The 24,655-nt window shown below is 36.6% G+C and overlaps 1 protein-coding gene and 1 pseudogene across 6 annotated transcripts; both read right to left on the bottom strand.

Moving 5' to 3' along the window:
* Position 1: 1 nt before the first annotated feature.
* Positions 2-19,955, bottom strand: LOC140811651 (uncharacterized). 6 transcript variants are annotated; one of them, XM_073169678.1, is made up of 12 exons: positions 19,807-19,951; positions 5,876-5,942; positions 3,099-3,228; positions 2,877-2,937; positions 1,949-2,019; positions 1,578-1,642; positions 1,359-1,403; positions 1,192-1,272; positions 951-1,018; positions 546-594; positions 281-441; positions 2-128 (listed from the first exon to the last, which is right to left on the bottom strand). In XM_073169678.1, the coding sequence occupies exons 3-12, from the start codon at positions 3,205-3,207 to the stop codon at positions 59-61; spliced, it is 780 nt and encodes a 259-aa protein (XP_073025779.1). In that variant the 5' UTR covers positions 3,208-3,228; positions 5,876-5,942; positions 19,807-19,951; the 3' UTR covers positions 2-58. The 6 variants fall into 6 exon arrangements, with proteins under 6 accessions (XP_073025779.1, XP_073025777.1, XP_073025780.1 ...); XM_073169676.1 differs by lacking the exons at positions 5,876-5,942; positions 19,807-19,951 and adding exons at positions 3,621-3,990; positions 4,048-4,176 and having other exon boundaries at positions 3,099-3,230; XM_073169679.1 differs by lacking the exons at positions 5,876-5,942; positions 19,807-19,951 and adding exons at positions 3,771-3,990; positions 4,048-4,176.
* Positions 16,386-18,872, bottom strand: LOC140812298 (uncharacterized; annotated as a pseudogene).
* Positions 19,956-24,655: the final 4,700 nt, after the last annotated feature.

Here is a 24,655-nt window from a genome sequence, read left to right as displayed (position 1 = left end):
GAATACACGGCAACTCCATCATTGGGATGATTGATCGGTTCGCAAATACTAAGTTCAGCTACTCGTTGACCCTCTTGAGCGTGTTGACATATGTATAGCTAGAAAATAATACAAAAAGCTTTCGAAACCTGCAAATACAAAGACCCCAACAGTCACAGCAAGTAATATTGTATCTAAACCAGTAACCACAAACCAAAAATGGAAAGAAACGAGAAACGCTACTCACTCTCCATCCTTTTTTTCCCAAAAATAATTAGATGTGAAATAATTTAGTGCTAACCAAACCCATTGGCTTGAATGTTGCGCCATAGCAGAGTAGCTTTTAACGGGATCTTGGTTGAGCAAGCATTCATATTGTCCATTTTGTTGGCACCTGGAGAACAAGATGGATAACCAGATGTCGACTATTCCACTGTATTTGCGTGCTATGCCAATGCTTACCTGAAAATGATTTCGTAGTTACAGAGGGTTAAGGAAGTTCTCGTGCATTAATGTCAGGTCTTCACCATCTAACTCAATAGTAAGATCAAGCAAGTGTAACTCACAAGTTTCCATACTTCAATATGTCTTCCTGAGGTGACATGCAATAATTTTCTGCATTACAAGGAAAGGAAATAACTCAAAAATGTGTGGAACCAGAATATATAAGTGTGTATTTACCAGCTATTCTTGCAACTAATTTGACAGGGATTAGTGCTGAGGATAGCTTTACATATTCGAACTGAACAAAAATGATCAAGCAAATTGATACAATAAAAATAATGCCACGTATTTTCGGTTCTGCTCACATGCATAAAAACTGATTATACAGTTGCTCTCGTGTAATTAATTTCTACTAATTAGCTTTCCAACAGAATGTTTCAAGTCATAATGCTGTGAAATATTTATATTTTGCTGACAAATATACAAGTTCCATGGGAGAAGAACTTGTGAGTTCCAATCAAACTTACCGTACTCCTTGATGCACGTCACGGTGGTTGCAATGACCAGAGACACCATAATCATCAAAAGTAATGATCTAGAAACAAAGAGTTGAGAGCTGTTATGGAACATACAGTAAAAAATTCGAGTCACGAGCAATTAGTGAAAAAGGAGATAGACTTCAAAGACCCAAAAATGAAGTGTGCGATTTAATAAGAGCATTAGACTGTACTGCTGCACAAATTATTGAATGATGAAAACAAATCTGACCAAGTCAATAGAATGTGCACGAGTTTCCTCATCAATAATATTTGCTAAAAGATTCCAGTTCCACATTTTACCAAAGCCGTCCTAATCACAAGAAGGTTATGTCAGATATACACCAAGAAACATGGTGCAGATGATGCATGTCAACTAATTAGAGCATTCAGAAGAACCTGCAAATCTGGATGGTTTACAATCTTAACTTGCTGAACTGGAATCTGCTTGAAGATATTGAAATCAATGAGAATGTTAATTGGGAACAACATGAAGTTTACAGCCCATTATAATAGTAAATTAGGAAATCACACTCATGTGCTACAAATCCCGCCAAAGCTAAGGATGTGCGGCACTTTGTGTAGAGATTACAAACATCAAGTCAAAGATAACATCACCCTGAGTATGGCAGAGGCAAGATAAAGTTCTTCTTTTCTAATGTTTCCCTTGCCCTCAGCATCACCTAAAACAGAAGCAAGTATACTCTGAATATATACAAAACATCAGTTCTTAGGGAAAAATCCAAATCCAGAAGTAACAAATTAGTTAATAACGTAAAAACAATGTCACATTTAGGTGGACCACCTTTCTAAAAAAGCATACTCCATATGATGTGGTTTTGAAGAGTTTTTTAAGTATTCTTCGCAAAAAGAGTTTTTTTTTTTTAAAAAAAAAGAGAAAATCAAACATAAAAAATTTGAAAATTGGGTATACTCAGGTGAATAAACAATATACCAAAATGTTTGGTCGAATTAAGCAAAAGCATTACCAGTTGACATGCATAGCACATGCAGATTATGCCCCTCTGAAATAAGGTAATTGATTGTTGGGGCAAAGAACCTGCAGAAGCACAGTCCAATTCGCTTAAAACCTTGATGTTGCCAACAGGCTCAACTCTATCCAACAGCTCAACTATTTCACAAGTATTTTCAGTAAAAGAGCATTCCTTAAATTTCAAAACCCAGAATTGTGGTATGTTTGGTAAGTGATGTTTTGAATTTTTATGATTTTGAATGTCGAAAATTTCCAGGGAACGATATAGAGAAATAATGGTATAAATCGAGGTCTAGCGTCAAGGAATTAATTAAAAAAAGACTTAAAGATCGTCGTTTTAGCATGAGTTTCCTTTAGCTCAAGCCATGCCACTCACAGAGCTGACATTTTTCGAGACAACAAACCCTCCTATTAAAACATTTATAGATGTTCCATCTTCAACTATTTCAACAATTTGCTTTTAGTTACTGATAGGACTTTTTTTATTGAATTTAAAAGACAATTACCAGAATTTTAATAGAAAATTTAAAAAATGTTTTCCTCCTACATATGCATATATGAAATCCATTGAGAAAGCATTATTAGCAGACACGGTTTCTGGAATACAGTGAAACCAAAATAAACTCCAGTAAAAACGCTCATAGATAGATCAAGGCCCAAAATAAAAAAATTGAATGAAATTCTGGAACTCATGTTCCGACATCATTATTAGCATACTCTTTGAAGAAAATTAGTCAATAAGCAGCGTGTTAGATTAAAAATGTATTTCTTTTTTAATAGACTAATAACTTATCTAACTCTAAAATAGATAGTTAGATCAAAGAATAGAAGTAGTAAATCCATTACTTTTTCACTAGATGGATTAAATAATGATGCAAGTTAAATTTTATGTAAAGTTTGCGGATAAGAAATTACACCATTACATAGATTCATCATCAGGGTGTGCGATAACCAGCAAAACATTTCTTCTTCGAATAACACCACCTGCCATCAAAGAACATTTTATGAACAAGCCATGTGGAGATCGTTGGGGGGGGGGGGGGGGGGGGAGTGGGTGGGCAGCACAATTATCAGAAAACGTGGTTCTGGACATTGAAGATGACCATGTTTGTGCTTGGATGTACAAACATGAGAACTATAATTACCATCGTTTAAAAATGTAACCTTTGAGGCGAAAAGGGATTCATGCAAAATTTTGCAAAGAGAAGCAACCCAGAGCACAAGTATCGATGATAGAATCACCAACCACGCCATGTACAACTCCTCACTGGAAAACTAGACAAGACACAATAGCATTTTGTCACATAAACGTTTTTTTGAACAAGGAAGACACACACTTCAGTAACTATCCACTGATCTATATTGCCCGAAATTATGTAGACATAAAAAACCCGTCAGTAAAAAAAAAAATTCAAGCTTGGAAAGAGTTGAAATGGATACAAATTGAGATGATAATAACAAATTATTTTCTTTTCCTTTATATAATTTCTTGAATTTTCCTTGGATCTTGGAGCCTCTGTAGTCCGCAACCTTTTCATCATATTCCAGTGCACATTAGCTTTAAACATTTAATTCGTTTAAAAATCTCTGAACCCAATTAAATTCATAGCCATTGACGAATCGTGAAGAGTTGAAAAAAAACATTCATTGAAGAAATTCAGATAACTTCTTAAACCCAGGATTCCTACGTACAATACCGTTGTCGAGAAGGATGAAAACCCGGGAATTATTGTCTTCGAGCGATAATTCTAAATAAAAAATCGCATTCAGCATGGAAAATTGACTGCGAAAACTTCTAAAGTAAAAAGAGATGTAACTTGTAACTGTTCTTTTCTTGCGTAGCAACCTGAAGCGACGCAGAAAACAAATCAGGCAATCATGATTCATAGAGGCTGGGCATATGCTAGGGTACGAACATCTCGGGTTGTCATTCGGGCTCGAACCCGATCCGATATCGGGGTAGCTTCAGGTATTTTCTATTGAATTTGATAACTGCAAACCAACCTGATCATACAATTTCTGGTTCGGGTATTCCACCTTTAAACATATGGCCCGATATAAGAAAAGTATTTGGCCCATCATATGGTATTCCACCTTTGAACATATGGCCCGATATAAGAAAAGTATTTGGCCCATCATATGAAACCTTTTGTCGAACCGTCGAAAAATAAATATGTTGATAGTTAATTTAAATTGTTTACATAATTTGATTATAAGTGAGTATGCATACATATATATTGGTACTGCACATTTTACAAAATAAGTATTAGATATTAAATAATTCATATCGATAATAAGTAAGAAAATATCTATGACATTATCTTTTCCTACATGTTTTGGTTAATTAGATGTTAACATGAAACTACATCCAATTGTTGACATTCATTCTCATATATGATATTCACAAAAAATTATAAATCTCACATAGGGAAGACTACGTGCTTATAAAGATAGAATGACATCTCTATTGATATGAGGTCTTTTGAGTAAAGTCAAAAAACAAATTCATAAGGTCTTAAGCTCAAAATAAACAATATCATATCATTATGGATATATATAGGAAACATGATCATGGTCAACCCATGTGTGTGGAATCCTCATATATTTAAACGAATCAGATGAGGACTCACAGTAAATCCGTGATGAGATCGAGGCAGGCAATGCTCCAAGTATTATCTTGAGGATGGACAGACGTGATTGAGGGGATATCTGGACCATGAGAAGAATTGTGGACTTTTGTTTGAGGAGAGGATTATGATTGTTGAGAACACAACTAAAGTCTCATATTGGAAATATAAGTGGATGGCCATGAGTTAATCAGATGTAAGAATATCTCTATTGGTACGAGACCTTTTGGATAAAGACCAAAAACAAAGCAAATCCATGAAAGCTTGAGCTCAAAGTATACAGTATCATACTATTATGAATATATGTGACTTCCATAACATAACAAGATAATTACTAATGGTTGGATATACCATAGATAGATACGATACCAAAGGATAGATTGAACTCAACTCATATCTTATAGTACAGTACGGGTAATAAAAGAGATATACCGCAATTTAAAAATAATCACACAATTTCCTTTGGACATTAATATTTAATGAAATCAAATCGACATAAGAAAATCCAATTATTATGATGGAGGGAAGCAAAACAAATTGTAATATCGAAATAGAGAAACCATTGTATGACATGACTCACACTTGATTTAGTGCCATGAAAATTTTCATGACATTCGAGAAAAAATTTGGATCAATTTGTGAGAAAATTTTAATTGTCCCAAATATATTGTTTTTCCTCAACAATTTAATTGTTAATTTATAAATAAAATAGTAGCCTTTTAAAATGTTGATTCGAATTAAAATTATGTGGAAATTAGAGTTTTGACCCTCTTCCATTATTTCTAAATTTTTATAGATGGGGTCAATAATAATGATTTTAATAATATTTTCAATATCAAAATAAATATTATTGAAATAAGAGGGGTCAATGCAATTGGATCCTTCAATCCTTTATTCGTATCATCCGGAACAAGTTGACCAACAAGTGACGTACAACCAAGAGATGCATTAATTCGGAAAATATTTATTCAATTTGATTTGTTTACAACATTTGTTAATTAAATAAGATGTATTTTACTGAATCGATCATTTACTCATTAATTAAAAATATTAATATATGAACTCTTTAGTTCTCATTCAACAACATAAATAAATTAAAAATATTAATATATGAACTCTTTAGTTCTCATTCAACAACATAAATAGGCAGATTTAATAATTTTAATGTTGACAAGTAATTGAACATTTAAATTATATAATATTTTAATAACAAACATTTAATATATATTATTTAATTTCTAAATAATATGCAATAAAAACAAATTAAACTATGTATAAATCTACAACAAACTTACAATCTGACCGTAGAAGACGCCGTAGCACTGTGCACGCGCAAAAAAATCAGCTGGAAAATGACCAGCACTACAAGCTAACAAAATTAATGATCTTCACCAACACTCAGAAATTTACCAAGAATTGAAGCTAAAAACTTACCCCAAATCGAAACTAAAATCGCATAAGAAATAAAAATTTATCGTAGATGTGAAGTGGTATGTCGCATAGAATGCATCCTTTGTCCAGAACAAAAGGTAAAATCGATCCCTAGTAGAGAAGGGATGCTGAGCCCCCAACAATAGGATAAAAGCAAGCTTTGGTAGTATGTAACTTGTAAGGTCTCCACAGCACCGAAGCCCATGACACGCAAGCTTTGTGGGGCTTGAATAATGGATATTGTTGATGTGCTCCCAAAGAGGCCTCAGAAAACCAAGTTACATGTTGATTTTTGCATTAAACTTTCACAGATTTTCCTTTCAGGCTCTAATTCTTCAGTTCTTTCAAGTGTTTTGAATGTAACTTGTAGAATATAACCTATAAATTGTCCTTTTTAATCACACATTCTAAATCCCTTACTATTCATGGTAGTACTTTATATATATATGTGTGTGTGTGTGTGTAGACACACACCACACACATATAATCGAGAGACTAGAGCTGTACCAAAAGCCATAACAAGTAATAATTATGCAAATCAAAGCGGAAGTCTGTTGCTTCCCAACAAATGTGTTCCAACACAGATGCACTTGTCAACTCTAGCGAAGAATCCAAATTTTCATACCATCAATGGTTATATCATGCTCAGGGATGATGCCAGGATTTGTTGCTTATACCATGCCCAAGGAGAATCAGATTCCAATTATTCAGAATGATGTGAACTAAAGGGAATAAATTAAGTCAGGAGACAAGGATGGAGGAATCTTTGGATATTGAAATAGTTTTTTTTTTTGATAAGAAACAAATTTTATTAATTTAGAGATTAATTACATCATATGTACGGATGAGTAATCCGCAACATTCCTACACTACCACAAAGTTTTGAACATGTTTAATCACACCAAACACAAAACAAAAACTCAAGACCATACAAATTTCCAGTCCCTATAGAGATCGGAGGCCCTTAGATGTTGATACTGAGTAAGATTGACCGTCGAAGTGGCCACTCCCAATTTTATTCTCTCCCATACTTGGTCATTTGACTCGTAAGCATCTTGAAATATCCTTTTGTTCCTTTCCAACCAAATTGTCCACAATATGGTATGAATGATGATAAACCAAAACTCTCTAAATTTGTTCGCGAACGGATACCAAGAGTTGTCAAGAAGTAAATCTTTTGCATGTCTTGGCGCAGCCCATTGAAATTCCAGCTCATTTAGCACTTTATTCCAAATACCTGTTGCGAAAGGACAATGTAACAGAATGTGATCTTGACTTTCTTCATGATTTCGGCATAGACAACACCATTGCGGTCTTAAGGCACAATTCTTCCACCTTTTCTGCACAGAATCACATGTCGGCAACCTCCCCAAGCTTACTATCCATGAGAAAATCCTGACTTTCTGTGGGACATGAACTTTCCAAATGCTGTTGTAAGAGTTGAAAAAAATAGAGGAAGGGTTTTGAAAGAAAGACCCGTAAAAAGATTTGACCGAAAAGATCCCCGAAACGTCCCCCAACCACACTCTAAAGTCCTGAACCCCTTCCTGCAATTTGACTCGATCTAACACTGACATCAAGTTTGTGAACTCGTGAATCTCACCCTCGCTAAGAGCTCTTCTAAATCTCACATCCCAAATGATTGTTGAAATACCCCCAGAAATGACGAATTCTACGAAATGACTAATTGGTTTGTTAACAAAACAAGAAATTCGAAATAAAGATGGAAACCGTACATTAAACGATAACTCACCCACCCAAACATCCTCCCAGAAACGAATTAAGTTACCTTGTCTTAGCACCCCCCTAACTAGCTGATGGAAAGCCTGGTATGATCGGGATATACACTTCCAAGGGCTTCTGAATGTCACCTTCTCCGCCAAACCTAAATCCCATCCGTTATCATGTAGGCCGTAGATACTCATAATCACTTTTTTCCACAATGACTCCTTTTCCACCGAATTTCTCCACCACCACTTACCAAGTAAACCCTTGTTCCTTAGACAAATATTTCCCATTCCCAACCCTCCCATTTCCTTTGGTTTGCTTACCTGCTTCCATCTAACCACATGGCAATGGTATTCCCCGTCAGCACCATCCCAAAGAAAGTCCCTCATTATTTTTTCCATAGACTTTGCGACACTTTTCGGAACCTTAAACAATGACATGAAGTACGATGGCATCGCTCCTAATACTGAATTTATCAGGATGAATCTTCCCCCCCTTGATAGGAACGATTTTTTCCAGCTTGCTAATTTGTTGTGCATTTTAGAAAGTACCGGTTCCCAAAAATGCAGCTTTGAGGGGTTGCCTCCCAATGGTAGTCCAAGATATTTGATTGGCCAATTTTCTTTTTTGCACCCACAAGTTGTTGCCAAGTCCTCTGCTTCATCATCCGAGCAACTCAATCCCAAAACCACACTTTTTCCTAAATTAATTTTCAGCCCTGAGCTTGTTCCAAACTGTTTTATTAACTCCACAATTGCTACCACATCAGCTCTTTTATTTGCGAAGAAAAGTGTATCGTCCGCGAATTGTAAGTGTGATATCTCAATTTTATCTTTCCCAACTTGAAGTCCCCTGACCTTGTTGTCCACCTTTGCCTTGTCTATCATCCTCCCCAACACATCAACGACAATGTTGAACAGAAAGGGAGACAACGGATCACCTTGTCGCAAGCCTCTCTCTCCTTTGATTTTCCCACACGGTTTTCCATTGATAAAAACCGAGAAATTGACATTCGATACACATCCTCTAATCCACCTCCTCCATCTTTCCCCAAATCCTTTTCTATCCAACACGAAATCTAGAAATTGTCTATCAACATTGTCGTAAGCTTTCTCCAAGTCAATTTTTAGGATCCAACCCTTCTTCTTTTTCCTTCGATATTCCTCAACAATCTCATTCGCTATGAGGCTACAATCCAATATCTGTCTTCCTCTTATGAAAGCAGACTGATTCTCCGCAATGGTATCGCACATGACCTTCTTCAGTCTCGTAGTCAATACCTTAGCCACGATCTTGTACAAACTCGTAATCAAGCTGATTGGTCTAAAATCTTTGATCCGTCTTGCATCTCTTATTTTTGGGATGAGACATATGTACGTTTCATTCGTGATTCCATTGACGATCCCGTTGTTAAAAAATTCGTCGAATACCTTTAACAAATCCTCCCTCACTGTTTCCCAATTTTTTTGATAAAATGCCATTGTGAATCCATCCGGCCCCGGTGCTTTATTACCATCGCATTCGAACACCGCCTTCTTAATTTCTGCCTCATCAAAAGGTTTTTCTAGTTCATCTGCGAATGTGTGTTGTATAGGATTCCAGTCTATACCTTGAAGACCTCTCCCTTCGTCCTCGAAATTCACTACATCACCTCCCGTCTTTCTGAACAAACCCGCATAGAATTCCAAGATTTCTTGTTCGATTTGTCCTCTGTCCGTAACCATACTGCCATCACTCAATTCCAATCTATCGATCATTGCTCTGTTTCTTCTTTTATTCAATAAAGAGTGGAAATAATTGGAATTCTGATCCCCATATTTGAGCCATGAACATTTCGCTTTTTGGCTGTTTAGTTGAAATTGTTTAAAAGACAATTCTTCCAGCGAACATTTTGCTTTCTTCCGTTCAGCGTGTAGCTCTTCAGACCATAGTCCCTCTGCCTCAAGCCTATCCAGTTGATTAATCTTGTCACTCAGTTCTTGAATTTTCACTCTGACATCCCCGAAGACTTCTTTATTCCATTTGGAGACCTCTGCCTTTAACGTCTTTAACTTATGCATGAATTTGTATCCCTCCCATCCTTGGATTCCCTCCTTGCTCCACCAAGTTTCCGCCTGTTTTTTGAATTCTGGGTGAGTCATCCAAGCATTTTCAAATCTGAAAGGTACTGGCCCCCAGCGTGTTTTCACGGTATCAAGCACAATAGGACAGTGATCAGACGTGATTCTAGGTAGCACCTTTTGTCTGAAATCGGGGAATAAAATCGACCATCCCCTAGAGAAGAGATATCTATCTAACCGACAACAAATCAGTTCCGTTCTGTAGTTAGACCACGTGAATTTAGCGTTCAGCAGCGGAGGATCTACGAGTTCCAACTCTTCTATCAAAGCATCAAAGCATGCCATGCTTGTATTTGATGATTGACTGTTAATTTTTTCTCCCACATTCCTTACCACATTGAAATCTCCTCCCAAACACCAATTATCCCCACAAAGCGATTTCAACCCCGCCAATTCATCCCAAAATAACTCTCTGTCTCTTGGTTTCACCGGTCCGTATATTGCCGAGAACCACCAGCTTATATCATCATTCCTTCTTATTTCAATTGACACCGAGAATTCCCCAATTAGGTTGTTGGTAACTAAGACTTCTCGTGGATCCCACATCACAATAATGCCCCCCGATCTTCCCACTGAAGGTAGACATACCCATTCTACGAATCTTGACTTCCACACACTTGTCACAAATTTTCTATCCACCCTCTCAAGTTTTGTTTCCTGTAGTATAACAATATCTGGTTTTTCTTTGCGGATGATCACTTTTACCAACTGTCTTCTTCGTGCAGCCCCTCCACCTCGTATATTCCATGAAAATATTTTCTTTGTAACACTCTGGGACCCCTCGAAGTAGCACCTTTTTCGTAATCTATACCACACTGAAGTCTGTACAATTCCTTCTTTAAACTGCCATTTGACATCTTGACCCCTCTTCCACACCTGATAACTTTTCCATTTGTCGCCTCCTCTCTTACTTCCACTATCCTTTTCTCCATCACATTCCTTGAAGGTATGCATGTCCCATTACCTGGCTTTCCACCAACTATTCCTACCCCCCCACCTAGAAATCCTCTAGACAGACCCAAGTAAGTAAAAGGAGATTGTAAAATAACAGTTAGAGACAAGGACTGGATTGAAGATATAGAATGATTTTGTGCAAGAACCTGTCCCACTGAAGTTGCTGGATTTTCTAATGAATTGCAGCTTGAGAAAGTCATTTCTCCTTTTGGTGATGAGAACAATGTATCCATTTCTTTTGCCACATCTTCATCGGTTTCTGGAGCTTCCGAGCTAATGTAGCCCATTGTACCTGTATCTGATGAGTCAAATTCCCCTTCAGATAATTCTTCTGGAGAGTCTTCAAATGCGATTTCCTCGGATCCTTCGGCGTCACCAGCTTCCATCTTCCCACAGAGCCCCGTGACATGAATGTCTGATACAAAATGCCCCCCTAATTTTATTCCTTCTGTACTTCGTGTGCTGTCCTTTTTCTTTTTTCTGTAATAGCTTTTCCCAAACTTGTTGAATATATTGTTGTTTAAATCTGATCCCTCCCTGTTGAAAATCTCATCACCTTGGTCAATAAGCACAGAAGCAATAGAAGAACATCTGAATTTATGTGCTTCTTTTGGATCAAGGTTTCTCAGTATCTTCATTGCCTTTGCCTTGGATGTTTGGTTTTTTGGTTCAGACGTTGTGTTTGTAATGATAACAGATTTTGAAGGAGGTCTAACACCCCTATCCTCTTCCATATTATCCCCCGTGCTGCACGCTCTTCCTACTGATCCGACGTTTATCGATTCTTTTCCTTGTCCGGCTTGAGTTGCTTTGGTATCTTTATCTTTGTCCTTGTCCCGAATGCTTTTGATTGCTTCCTCTTCTGCTAATGTCCTGTATATATTCTTGTTCCCCCACCCCGCTAAGATTTTCTTCCCATTCACTACTACTTGAGCGTAAGTCTGCTTTTCATAGTTATCATAGCCATTAGGATCAAAAGTTTCCACTTTAATTCTAATTTCTATAATACTCCCTTGTAGCTGAACTTGCATCTTAGTATCAATAAACCCTCCTTCATTTCCTTTCACCTTAATCTTTGCCGCACCAAGATCTCTGAAATGTAAAGTGTCGACACCAATAGCCAACAAACCCCCACATTGTTCTCCTATGATATTAAATGATGCCGGGGACCATAGCTCCCAAGGTAATCCATAGATATGGATCCAGCTGTTACAGCATGCTTCTACCGTGTGCAGAGTGTCAATGTCTTTGGACCATCGTTCAAACAATAATGTCACTCCAAGGTCAAAGAATCCCCTTTTCAGATTGACATAAAAAGAAGCTTCCTCCGCAGTGGAAGGCCACCATAGAGCTTTATTAGCCTGGAACGGAAAGAGTTTGACATTTTTGTTTGTTGAAATCCTTAATACCCCTTCAATACGCTGCCATGAATCATTGACTTTAACTCTGGAGACTACTATTGCTTCATCCCATTTTTGCTGGACCCGCTGCTCATCAATTACTTCTGCATTTCTCATCAATTCACCGTTGGAGGTCCTTGTCAAATTTCTGTTGGGTGTGTTATGCATCAACTGGCCGTCACTAGACTGATCATTGCTCTGATTAGCCCTCCTCTGATGCCCGCTTGTCGTCAACTTATCCAGTGCAATTGAGATATTAATCCAACCTTCAGCTCTTAATCCACTTGGTACGATGGTAATCTGTTTTCTGCCGTTCTTATTAAATTTGGAAACCTCTAAATATCTTCCTCTGCTGTTGGCGAAACTCTGTATAATGAAGACTGCATTCCTACCTCTGAAGCGTTGAGAACCCGAACCTGAAAATGGTGAGCTAATGTGTTCCTTGAGTCGGAGATTGAACCAACGCGCCTCCTCACCTTCGAAGTCCATCAGATAGCTGGATTTCCTAGTTTTTTCAGCCCACCATATAGAGCGACCATCCTTCCCTAGCCTCAGTGTGAATATTTTGAATTCTATCTTAATCGTTTCTTCCCAAGGTGTTGTTCTGACTTCGTGCGCTCCAATCCGGCGATTCCTTAGATTGCGAACAGCCATGAAGGTTCCTTCCTCGAAAAGAGACGTAAGTGATGATTTAAAGAACCCTAAAAACGAGCCCCAGAGAGACGACTCTTGCACCGGCGGCCAGTTGTCGTCGCCGGACTGTTAGAAGTTGTCGACGCCGCCGGAAAATCAAGAACCGGTAATGAAGAAAGTTGACGGATGATGGAAACGAAGGAAAAGGGGGGGAGAGAGCATTTTGAAATATTTCTCTCACTTCTCTTTATTGAAATAGTGACTCCATATTATATGTCCGAAGTCAATTTTGAGATCATAGCTTACCAAAAGTCTACTCAGTCTCATTCATAAGAACTCACAAATAACTAAAGATTAAAAACGTGGGTCCGAATTTTATGGTGTTTGAAACAAAATGTGAAATTTAATCCCTAATGAAACCAATGAATAAAGTTCCTTCCTGGAAATATGATAAGCGGAGGTATCAAAGCTTCAATGTCAGGTTTATGTCATCTGGTTTAAAATTGCCAGCACTGTTGTCATTAGGATCCCACCAGAGTCATCTCTTCGATGGGATGCTCCAGCTGCATTATATATGGGACTTTGTATAGCCAGTGAAAATATTACGGACCTCAGTTTGCCTAGTTGATTTTAAGAGAGATCTCTTCGTCACGCAAGAAAGACTACTGGTACCACCTGACATGGATTCTGGAGTTGATGCACCAACATCTATTGGTGACTGAAAGTTTAATCGTCTGGTAGGTTTTGAGGTAGATGCGCTGGACTGTGAATTAGAGATACCCCGAGTTCCATGGCTTCTAGGAAAATGGAAACTCGGTTGTCCAGTAGGCTGAGACGCAAATCTAAAATGGGAATTAGACAATTGTTTAGGGCGCGAAGATAACGTGCTGGTGCTTATGGGTGAACGGAAATTTGATAAAACTGGAAACAACTGAGACTTTGTTGTTGAGACAGGACCTCTCAATTGAGTGTTGGTACTACATAGTTGCCACCTACCGAAAGGTCTGATGTTGGGGCAACTCTTTGTGAAGAATTTGGTCCAAAATAGGGATTAGCACTAGAATTAACATCAGTCACTGACACTGACGGGAAGCAACTAGTATGTGAAGCACCTGAAAAGAAGTTTCTACCATTTACTGAACACTCAAAGCTTCCAACATGTAGCCTCATATAATGGTCAAATAGATTTTTGTTGTCCAAGAAAACTTGGTCACACACACGACAGGCGATTAATGTTTCCTGATTGGGCATTTCCTTTGTTTTTTGTTTCTTTTTGCTATCAATACAAGATAAACTCAGAATCACAAGGAAGAGATTAGAGTATTCCAAAATTTAAAGAACAGGGAGAAAAGAAGAGGACTTTGTGAGAACAAAATTTAATAAAATCAAGTAAGATGCAAAAGGAGACAAAAAAATTGTGCACATTAACCATACAGTTACAAGCAAGAAAACAAGACAAGGATATGCCAAGGTGTGTGGCGACTATGAAATGAAATGGAATTTATACAAGCCCAGAAAGATCATGACAACGAATGATACACGTAATTTATGGCACCAAAATCCAGTCAAACGTGAAACTTAATTATTGATACCACACATAGATTACAATTTATTGTGATTTTCATTTTTCTTACCAGAATCACGACAATGGATCCTTCTCAAACCCAAACACTCAAATCCTTAAAAAATTTACCATAAAAGTAAATTATATTTCCAAAATTACTTAAAAGATTTTTGAAAAAATTACAATCTTCCAAAAATCATTAAAATTTTCGGATTTCTATGACAAAATTGCTTTACACCAAAATTTTCAGACATTAATAGCAAATTTCTTTAGTAGTTCTTACTTTTGTTATGATATTAAACGTTCACGCTTAAGTAACTTTCCAAAATGAAAATCATCTCATTTTATTTACAGAAAACTAACGAATTCATTGAAAAGTTAAAAATTCATCTAACGTAGACTTGAACCTTGATGAACGTGTCCCAGTTAGATGCGTATATGAAAATATAGTACACCTTGTAAACACATATTAAACACAAGTTTGGACACAAAAGAACTTGACTTCAAAAACATTTAAAGCAAGGTTTTTTCAAGTATTTTTCAATAATAGTGAAAATGAACAGTTTTTATTTTTAAACAGAAATTGAAATGAACCTCCAAAAGCAACATTTTAAGGACTGGCTTTTTTTACGCCTTTTTAAAGATGATGAGCCCTACCAAACATCACATTTTTCAAACAATAGTAGTATAGATAATTTTTTGAAACAGCCATCTATCCAAATGTTTTCTAAACAATAATTTTTTTTTGGAAATAGCTTATCTATCCAAATGCACTCTAATATAATGTGGAAGAGGAAAAATTATCACCTTGTATACACGAGTTTTTTGAGAAGGGAAGAAAGCTTACAGCCTTACAACAAAATTTATGAAATAGGGTTGAAGAATTGTGCAATTATTTATCCAATTGAACCTATTCCAAAATACATAAGTTAAGCTAAACTAAATCTTTAAAATTCTTTCTATCATCAAAGTTCTCAAACATTATGACACATTTTATATTTGGATTAATTTTTCAGAACAACCATAGATCTAATTCTAAAATAGAAAAACCATTTATAAAGACAAGTCTAAGACCTTTGCAAGACCTCAGCTGTCAGTTTCAACCCCCCTGATATATACATTTTTAAATTCTAAGACGTATGTTTTTTCCAATTATCATATATGCTAATACATTTACACCATAAATCTACGATACAAATAACTTGCAGGCATCCTCCTTATTCCAAAATAAGACATTACATCAAAAGAATCGCCTTTTCTTCGTACTTCTATCTATTCATAATTAACAACTTCTGACTTTTGAATCCCACCTTACAGTCTGACTGAGCACACATAGCATGTGTAGGTTGAGCCTAACCTCACTAATTGGCCGAGATCATGCCGATTTTGCAACGGAGCTGAATCATTTTACCCCTCAAAGCTCTAACTCAATCTACGCAACTATCCATGTTACCAAGCACAAAACCATCCACTAGCATGTATTAACAATGAACATATAGGGGGATACTACACTGAAACTCATCTTTCTATTTTTTGATTTTTCGATCCTGTTCGAGATAGTTAACAAACTCACTCGGGATCCACATGTAATAATCTTATGGGAAATGGAAAGACGAGTTTCAGAATGAAGCTACTCCTACTCTTTAGGAAATCTGATGAACCTCAACAACATTTTCACCAAATTCCCTAGAAAGAGTAGCTTGGATGCGCGCTCCGCTCTTGAAGCTCCCAACAACACAACGCTCCAGTTAACAAGGTATAATAAAGTAATAAATAAATGAGTTTGTGGCAATTGAAGAATAGAGCAGGTAAAACGATGCAGGCACAAACTATAACACGTCGTAGACACTTGGAAACAAAGGAATCCATTGACAATGTCAGGAATACAAAAGAACATCCTAATCAACAATAAACAGAATGCTCACAAAAGCCACCAACATTATTATAAAAAGGGCATGATCGTTCCAAGGTTATAAAATTCGCTAGGCGTTAGTCGGGCGCCAGCCCAACGCCTAGCGTCTAGGCGGGGACTAGGCGCCGCTAATCGGATTCTACGATATCAAGACATAACAAATCATATACTAGAACTTCAACACAATAACATCAAATTTAAAATACGTTCAAAATATTCCCAACATAGTCTAATGTGTCATCTCAAAAAATAAGAAAAAATTCAGATTTCTTCCAACATTCAAAATGAAATAGTCTAATGTGTCATCACAAATTTAATCCACTTCTTCTTCTCCGAAATTTTCAACAACTAGTTCTTCATCGGACACAAAATCAATATCATCATTTTGATCATCATCTTCTTCAGATTCAAAATCATCCTCATGAAGTTCTCGAACTCTAGAGCTTCTTCGGAGCTGAAGATTTTCATCTGCCCCAGTTGCTTCATCAACTAATTGCCAAGTGAGCCCCGAACCTGGTTCAACTTAATTTTCTTCCCCACCATCCACAATCCAACCTTGTGCATTTGAAGCATCTTTTTCAAGAAGGACGTCGACCTTCTTTTCTTTCTCTCTTTTTTGCTTGTTAAACAATCTAGCATTAAATTGGACAAATACTAGATTGTTCAACCTATGGACATCCAAACTATTTCTCTTCTTTGTATGAATCTAAAAAAAACCGAGAAAGTAATTAGTATAGTTAGGAATATGAACATACACTTTAAAAATCAATAATTTATTTTAATTAAAGTTTAAACTTACTCCTTCAAATGCACTCCAATTTCTTTCACACCCAGATGAACATGTAGTTAATGAAAGAATCCTCAATGCCACTCTTAGCAAGTTGGGTGTGTGAGCACCGTAGGTACTCCCCATGTACATGGATCAAATGTATCATCATTTTTTTCAAATGCTTTTGCAGCCAATGCTTTCTCAAATAACCCAGTCTTATCTCTATATTTTGCAAACTCCTTGTTAATAATTGTATCTTGCAGTTCAAACTCATCGGCATGCAAAACTTCCATGCATTCAAAAATCCCTGCCGCGACCTCTCCATAAAGAGCAATAGAACTATCTTTGTAGTAGAAGTATGGATACAACAAAAAAGCCGTGGTATGCAATGATGTATCAAGTCTATCCTTCATGTTTGACTCAAGAATCACTATGACAGGCTGATAATTTGATTCGACATTGTTAAGGGCCACCTTGATATCTTCTTTAGCTCGAAGAAGCTCCCCATATAGAAACCCCATGGATGGCTTTCTATCTCCGTCAACCAATCGGAGAACTTTTACCAAAGGAGCAAATATTTTCAAACAAAGTGTCACACCATTCCAAAAACTCATGCTCATCACAGTATAGTAAGCCAATTTCCCTTTGTTTGTCTTTGACCATTTACAGTTCTCCCACATATCACTTGTAAACATGGCCCTTAAACTAGATTTTTTCTCAATCAAACTTTGCAATGTGAGGAAGTTTGATGCAAACTTAGTAACTCCTAGCCGGACTATGTCTCTTTTCTTCGTAAAACTTCTCATCAATGACAGTCTTATGGTGAGCATAAATGAAAATGGTAAAAGACTTGGCTTGGTCGATAATCTTTTTAAATCTTGGAAGCTTGCCCATACTTTCAAGCATGAGATTAACAGTATGAGTTGCACATGAAGTCCAAAAAATCCCAAGCCACTTTTCTTTCATCAATTTAGCCGCAGCCATATTGTTGGTGGCATTGTCTGTTACAATCTGAACAACATTATGAGCTCCTACTTGTTCCACACACTTGTCAACATACTCAAAAATAAATCCAGCTGTATGTGCCTCGTCTGAAGACTCCTTAGACTCTAGAAATACTGTACCCTCCTTGCAATTAACATACAAATTTAAAATGGTTCTTCCTTTTCTATCACTCCATACATCTGTCATAATCGAGCACCCATTCTTTGCCCATTCTTCTTCGTGCTTCTTCAACAGTTGCTTTGTTCTTTCAACCTCATCTTTCAAAAGTGGCTCTCTAAGTTGATATTGAGTTGGAGGCTTGAACCCTGGCCCAAATTGACCCACTGACTCCATTAGTTGCTTGAAACTATCATCATCAAGAGCATTGAATGAGATTCCATTTTCATAAGCTCATCTCCCAACATATTGTTGAACTTGTTGAGTTCTCTCTTTGAAAAGAGCCTCATTTATATTTTTTGGCGAAGCACTTTACTCCCACTTGAACTTACATTTTCTGGAGTAATCATCGATGCATATCTATCCATGGGGCCAAGTAGAAGAGGCTTTTTAATTCCATCTATCCCTTCAATTTCAGCATCTTCTTCATCTAGAGAAATATTCACCTCCGCTCTACAACTTTGTTCTTCCAGTATTTTGTTTTTCTTTTTGTTTCTCCCTTCTAAAATAGCATGTTTGCACTTATTACGATCTTCTTGAGATGCGATTCGACACCCAGATACATTTCCAGATATATTTCCTATGTGCTCTTGGATTCTATACACTCCACCAGACGTCATTTTCCCACACAACTTACATTTAACTTTGTCGAGGTTCTTAGGATCAATCAACATACCAAACTCTCATCCGATGTCATTCGACTTTCTCTTTAAGAATCCCAGATTCAGGCTGAGTGATGGATGCAGTCGACGATGGATTGTTTGCCATTGTCACCGTCCAAACCTTGCTGAATACGAAACAGTTAAACATTTTCAGCAATAAACTTGCACCAAATATGATATGTAACAGCAATAAACCATGTTCCATATACAACAAAATTTTCAAAGAACGGACAGCTAACTTTTGTCACTACACAAACGAATGAAAGTACCAGAAAGCTCAAACAATGCACTGCGCCACTGCCACAGCTCAAACAACATCATTTTTAATGAAAAAGAATCACCATGTTCCAATAAAAAACTCAAAACTAGTGTAAGAAAGTTAATACAAAACTCAAAACTGAAAAATCAAAAGACCTAATTTTTTTCCATATTTATAAAAAACTAAAAAAGAAAACTTTGGCCAATAATCAGGAGAAAAAATATATCATATATGCAAGAAAGTGAGAAGGAAGAATAACGAGCCTCTGGAACGAGGAGTCCTGGACCGAGAAGGATTTTCTGGAACGAGTGGTAGTCTGGCCGAGAAGGAGCCCTGGAAAATAACGAGAGAAAGAAACGCAGACAAAGAAATGAAGCAGACCGCCCAAATTTTATTTTTTTTAATGGGCTTCTAGCGGATCATTACATTTTTTAAGCCCGAGTTTTTTTTTTTAACAATTCAGGCCCACCTAGGCGGCCCGCCTCCGCCTAGGCACGCCCAAGCCCGCCTAAGCGCGCCCAGGCTCGCCTAGCGCCTGGGATGGCCGCCTAGCACCTTATCGGTGCGGCTGGCCTCTGCCTAGCGCCTAGGCCGAAATTTAGAATATTCATCGTTCATAGTTTGAAAGAAAACCTCCTCCGATATGTTGCTGACGTCCACTTTTTGGCAGCTTTGCGCCGTTGCGTCGCGGCCACCGTCTCCGCCGGAAATTTTACAAAGAGAACCAACCTCAGTCCTCGGCCGCTCAGAAAAGCCTGGGATATTTTTTTCCTTAAAATTTTATTAATTACTAGTTTAAGCATATTAAAATTTTCAATCTCATCAATGTAATTTATTTATAAAATTTAATTGATATATATTTGATATATTAAGAAAAAAATATTCTTACCATACAAAAAATATATACCGATTAAAAAATTATTTCACTCGCATTTTAAAATCTTTTCTTATTTTAAATTATTATTTTTCATAAATTTTCATAAACTAAATACAAATTTTACTTATAATATACTTATCAATCAAAATATAACAAAATATTTTCTACCATGTATATATCAATTTAACATTTTGATTGCTAAACCAATAGAAGAGTTATAAATTCACAAAAACTCTTGCGACATATTATAAATATAAGTAATGTTGATATGTTTCACAAATAAATATGTGTGTATTGTCTTCCGTTAAATTTTATTTTTACCGTAAAATTGATTGTGAGCCCAAAATTATTATGTTGAACCGAAAATCCATTGAAAAAAAAAAAGACAACATAGTATAATATGATTTTGGCCGTGAGATTCTTTTAAGTAGATTTAGTAGGAAACCCATAAATTTAAATTTTAATTTTCATATTTATTTTGTTTCTATCGCCAATTTTACATAAGAATCTTTATCTTTAATCTAAAAACGATGCAATAATCATGTAGTAGCCCGAATTCCAAATTGGGTAATTAACGGATTAATGGTGATTAAGAAGGTTTAATGTGTAATTTTGACCGTGGTCATAATCGGACGGACCGAAGATGGTTCGGTAGCACCGACGCGTTCGGACGATCCGAAGTGAGTTCGGTGGATCCGATCATTAGGTGTCAAGAGTTGATCGACACGTGGGAGTTCGGACGTTCCGAAGTGTAGGTTCGGTGGATCCGATCATGAGGTGTCAAGAGCCGATGGACACGTGGGAGTTCGGACGGTCCGAAGTGTATGATCGGAGGATCCGATCATGAGCTGTCAAGAGCCAATGGACACGTAGCGTTCGGACGTTCCGAAGTGTTGTTCGGAGGATCCGAACATGGCCTATAAATAGTGCTCGGATTTCTCATTTGTGACTTGCCAATTTCTTGAGTTTTCTCTCATAGTTGAGAGGATTTGGAAGGTTTCTAGGGTTAGTTGTTGGTCGAGCGATAGCCAAGAGCTGCCAGGAGTAGTAGCGTAGCGGCGCCTGAGTTTCAAGGCAATCGACATCAAAGGGCTGTCGACGGACGAAGGTAAACCCTAAACCTTTGATAGTACTAGGGAGTACTGGTTTTGCTAGTCGAGCATGGTAGTATTGATTGAGTATGCTTTTGATGCGTAGGCTTGTTCTAGACCTGATTAGCGGTGTTGCGTAAGGCTAGACTTGCTGTGATAGAGGTACGAAAGTACTATCCGAGATATCCTGGTTGAGTATACATTCATATATGTGTTGCATGATTATTTGCTGCATTGTTATATGTCATATGACGCATGCTATTATGTCACGTTTATTACTGCACGTTGCATTTCATGTTGAGCCGTATTCTCCTTTGAGATAGCCTTTACTGTTGAGCTGTATCTCCTTCGAGATAAGCTATATCTTGGGGCCGCTCAGCCCTGTCTTGTGGACGCATGGACACCGAGAGTACACAGTGGCCGACGGGTCGGGAGGGCTTCGGTGGTCCGGGACATTTTAGGTCCACGTCTGTCTTGTAGTGGATGCAGTGACCCAGAGGTGTACCGCGCGGCACTATCCACTTGGCGCCTCTAGACTGAGCATTGTTGAGATCCTTTTGTGACTCCTGTTTCTTGACTACCCCGGTATCATGATCATAGCATGTGCATTTCATATAGGTCTGTATACTCATACTTTTGTACTGGGCGTTCTTATCGCTCACGTCCTCGGTTTTGTTTATTCTTGGACACCCCATTCCCACGGGGCAGGCCTCAGGTTGGACAGCTCAGGAGGAGCAGGAGGAGGACGTTGAGTAGCTGGTTGGTTTAGTTTATCGGTATTGTTTTGATTCGATATGGTGGTATTGGGTATTTTTATTTTGAGTTATTCTAGACTTCGATTGGGTTGTATAACCATTATTTTGTTGACTATTTCCGCTGTTATCTCTGATTATTGTTAATTAGGTTAATTGCATGCTTAGTTCTTGCCTAGTAGGTGATTCTGGAACGGGTCACTACAAATCAAGACCGGACCGGACTTCTTGTAAAAAAAATAGTAGCTCAAGTTCGAACCTATCTTGCGCGAAAACACTAAGGGTGTGTTTGGTTGAGTGGATTAACTAAGGATAGATTAATAGTCCAATTTTACCTTTCTTCTATATCCAAACTCACCACTACTTCCCGCCACCGCTGACCCCGGCCGCCGCCGGCCGAAACCACCGTCGACTGCCGGCTGATCGTCGTCGGCTGCCGTCGAGAACCAGCCGACGCCGGACAACTGACCGCCGCCGGCCGGCCACGGTCGACGCTGCTGACTACCGGCCGGACCGACGTTGCCGGACCATCGCCGCAACCTCCCTGCCGGATCGGCCGTCGCCGCCGCCGGAGTAGAAGAAGGAAAAAAAAGAAACAAGGATAATTTTGTCCTTTCATCAAAAAATTCAAAATTATCCACACTTAAAAATATTACTAAACATAACATCATATATTACATTTTCACGATAATCATTTTCTTTATAATTTACTTACTAATAGTTTATTTTATCCTCCAAACTAAACGCAGAAGCGATGCAATAATCTGCATATCTTATCCTTGAAATTTCGTCTGTTTATCCAAACTAGTATTTAACATGTGCAATGCGTGGGATGATATTCTTAAAAATTAGTGAAAAATGAATAGACATTTAAATTGAAAAAATAATATAATTATAAAAACTTTTTTTTCTCTAATTCTTAAAAAACTTGCTTAAATATAACGCATGTCGATTAATTTTTTTTGGCTAATAATCACTATCATATATCAAAATTTTAAATTGTGTTAGCCTATGTTAATGACATGATGTTTATCGTGTTTAGTGTATTGATGTTGACCACTAATCTAAATACATATTTAATTATTTATTTTTTGAGAAATTATATATTATTATTTTTTAACATGTGATAAAAAAAATATTTTTAATCAAATTCAATAAAATTAATGATTTTTTTAATTCAATAATTTCATCTAAATCCACATTGACGAATAATTTTGTGGCATGCACGTGTTCGACACATTTGAATGATAATAATAATTGTTTCATCAATATCTTTATCAAAATGAGTTGTAATTGTAGCTATGAAATCTCTTCATAATAGACACAATAGCCTATTATTCCTAAAGAAAAATGAAATATGTGAATATAAATAAATTATGTATAAACCAGAAATGTTATTTTATTAAAATTTACTATGTGTGTTCCAAAACAATGCCAATAAATTTTATAATGTGTCTTCTAATAAGATGCGTACTTTCTTTAGAATTGATTTAATCATTTTCATTACGGGTCATTCGTACTATCATGTATTCGTGAACTTTGTAATATAGAAGAAAATTATCACATTAGTAAATATGTCATAATTAAAATTTTGTACAAATAGAAGAATAATATTATTTTTTTTTTACTTCTCGATAATGAAAGTCAGATTTCAAGCTTAATGTCTCGTTGATTCCATATGTAGGTAGTTCATAACAACGAACAAATCTAAATTTAAACGAACATTACATCTTAGAAGGATTCAACTCGGATATGCTGCTGAAATGATGAGTAATTTCAAAATTCATTTTTTTTAGTAGATAAATTTAGTAAGATAAATATAATATGCAATATTGCATTATTTATAATTGAAAATTCAAATAAGACATCCCAAGTGACAAAAATTATACATTTAATGCTTTTGGCAGAATTATATCATACATTAACTCTTTGAAATTATGAAAATCTCGAATTGCATACATGGAGTTTCAAAATTTCTAATTATTGAGGGTAATATACATATTTATTGATGGTAATTTAATGTTCATTTGAATTTTTTTTTTTTTGAATTTATCTATTTTAATTTTCTTGTGATCTCTTATTTAAATGTTAAATAAGACAATTCAATATATACAATATACATATGGTTTTGGAAGAAAACTACAATACATTAATTCTTTCAAATTAAGGTAATCTCCTAATAATATGCATTTGAAATAAAAAATTCATGATTATTAAATGATACTTTAATGTCCATTAGAAAACCTTGGTGTCCTGATGTGGGGATCCGGACGCTAATCAAGTTCTTAATCATCATTGGGACTAATTAATCAATTATAAAACAAGGTCTAAAATATTTTTTTTTTAAATGCGGAACGTAGTGAAATCAAACTAATATACAACTCAGTATAAAATAAAGTACAAGTCCTGTACCGTCTACAAATCAGTAAAACTAAGGTTCAACATCTAAATATCCAGTGTCAAAACCCTATATACATCCAAGTCCGAAGTCTCCACTCTATCACGATATCTCCTCATCTCCTGGACCCTGATCATGTCCCACCTGTTGTCATGTACATATACAAACAAGACAACAGCCGGATAATTCCGGTGAGAATATAATCCCAGTATAATCAACGAAACATGCAGTCATATAAACAAATATAAAGCATATAATCAGGTAACAGTAATATGTATCAAAATCTGAAACATAATCACAATTCTACAATTCAGACTAGACTCAATCCTAGTCTAGGGATCCCGGTTTCTAGATGTGGTGTTCC

The sequence above is a fragment of the Primulina eburnea genome, chromosome 14 (assembly GCF_022965805.1).
Source record: "Primulina eburnea isolate SZY01 chromosome 14, ASM2296580v1, whole genome shotgun sequence".
NCBI lineage: Eukaryota > Viridiplantae > Streptophyta > Magnoliopsida > Lamiales > Gesneriaceae > Primulina > Primulina eburnea.
This window is presented reverse-complemented; position numbering and strand designations above follow the sequence as displayed.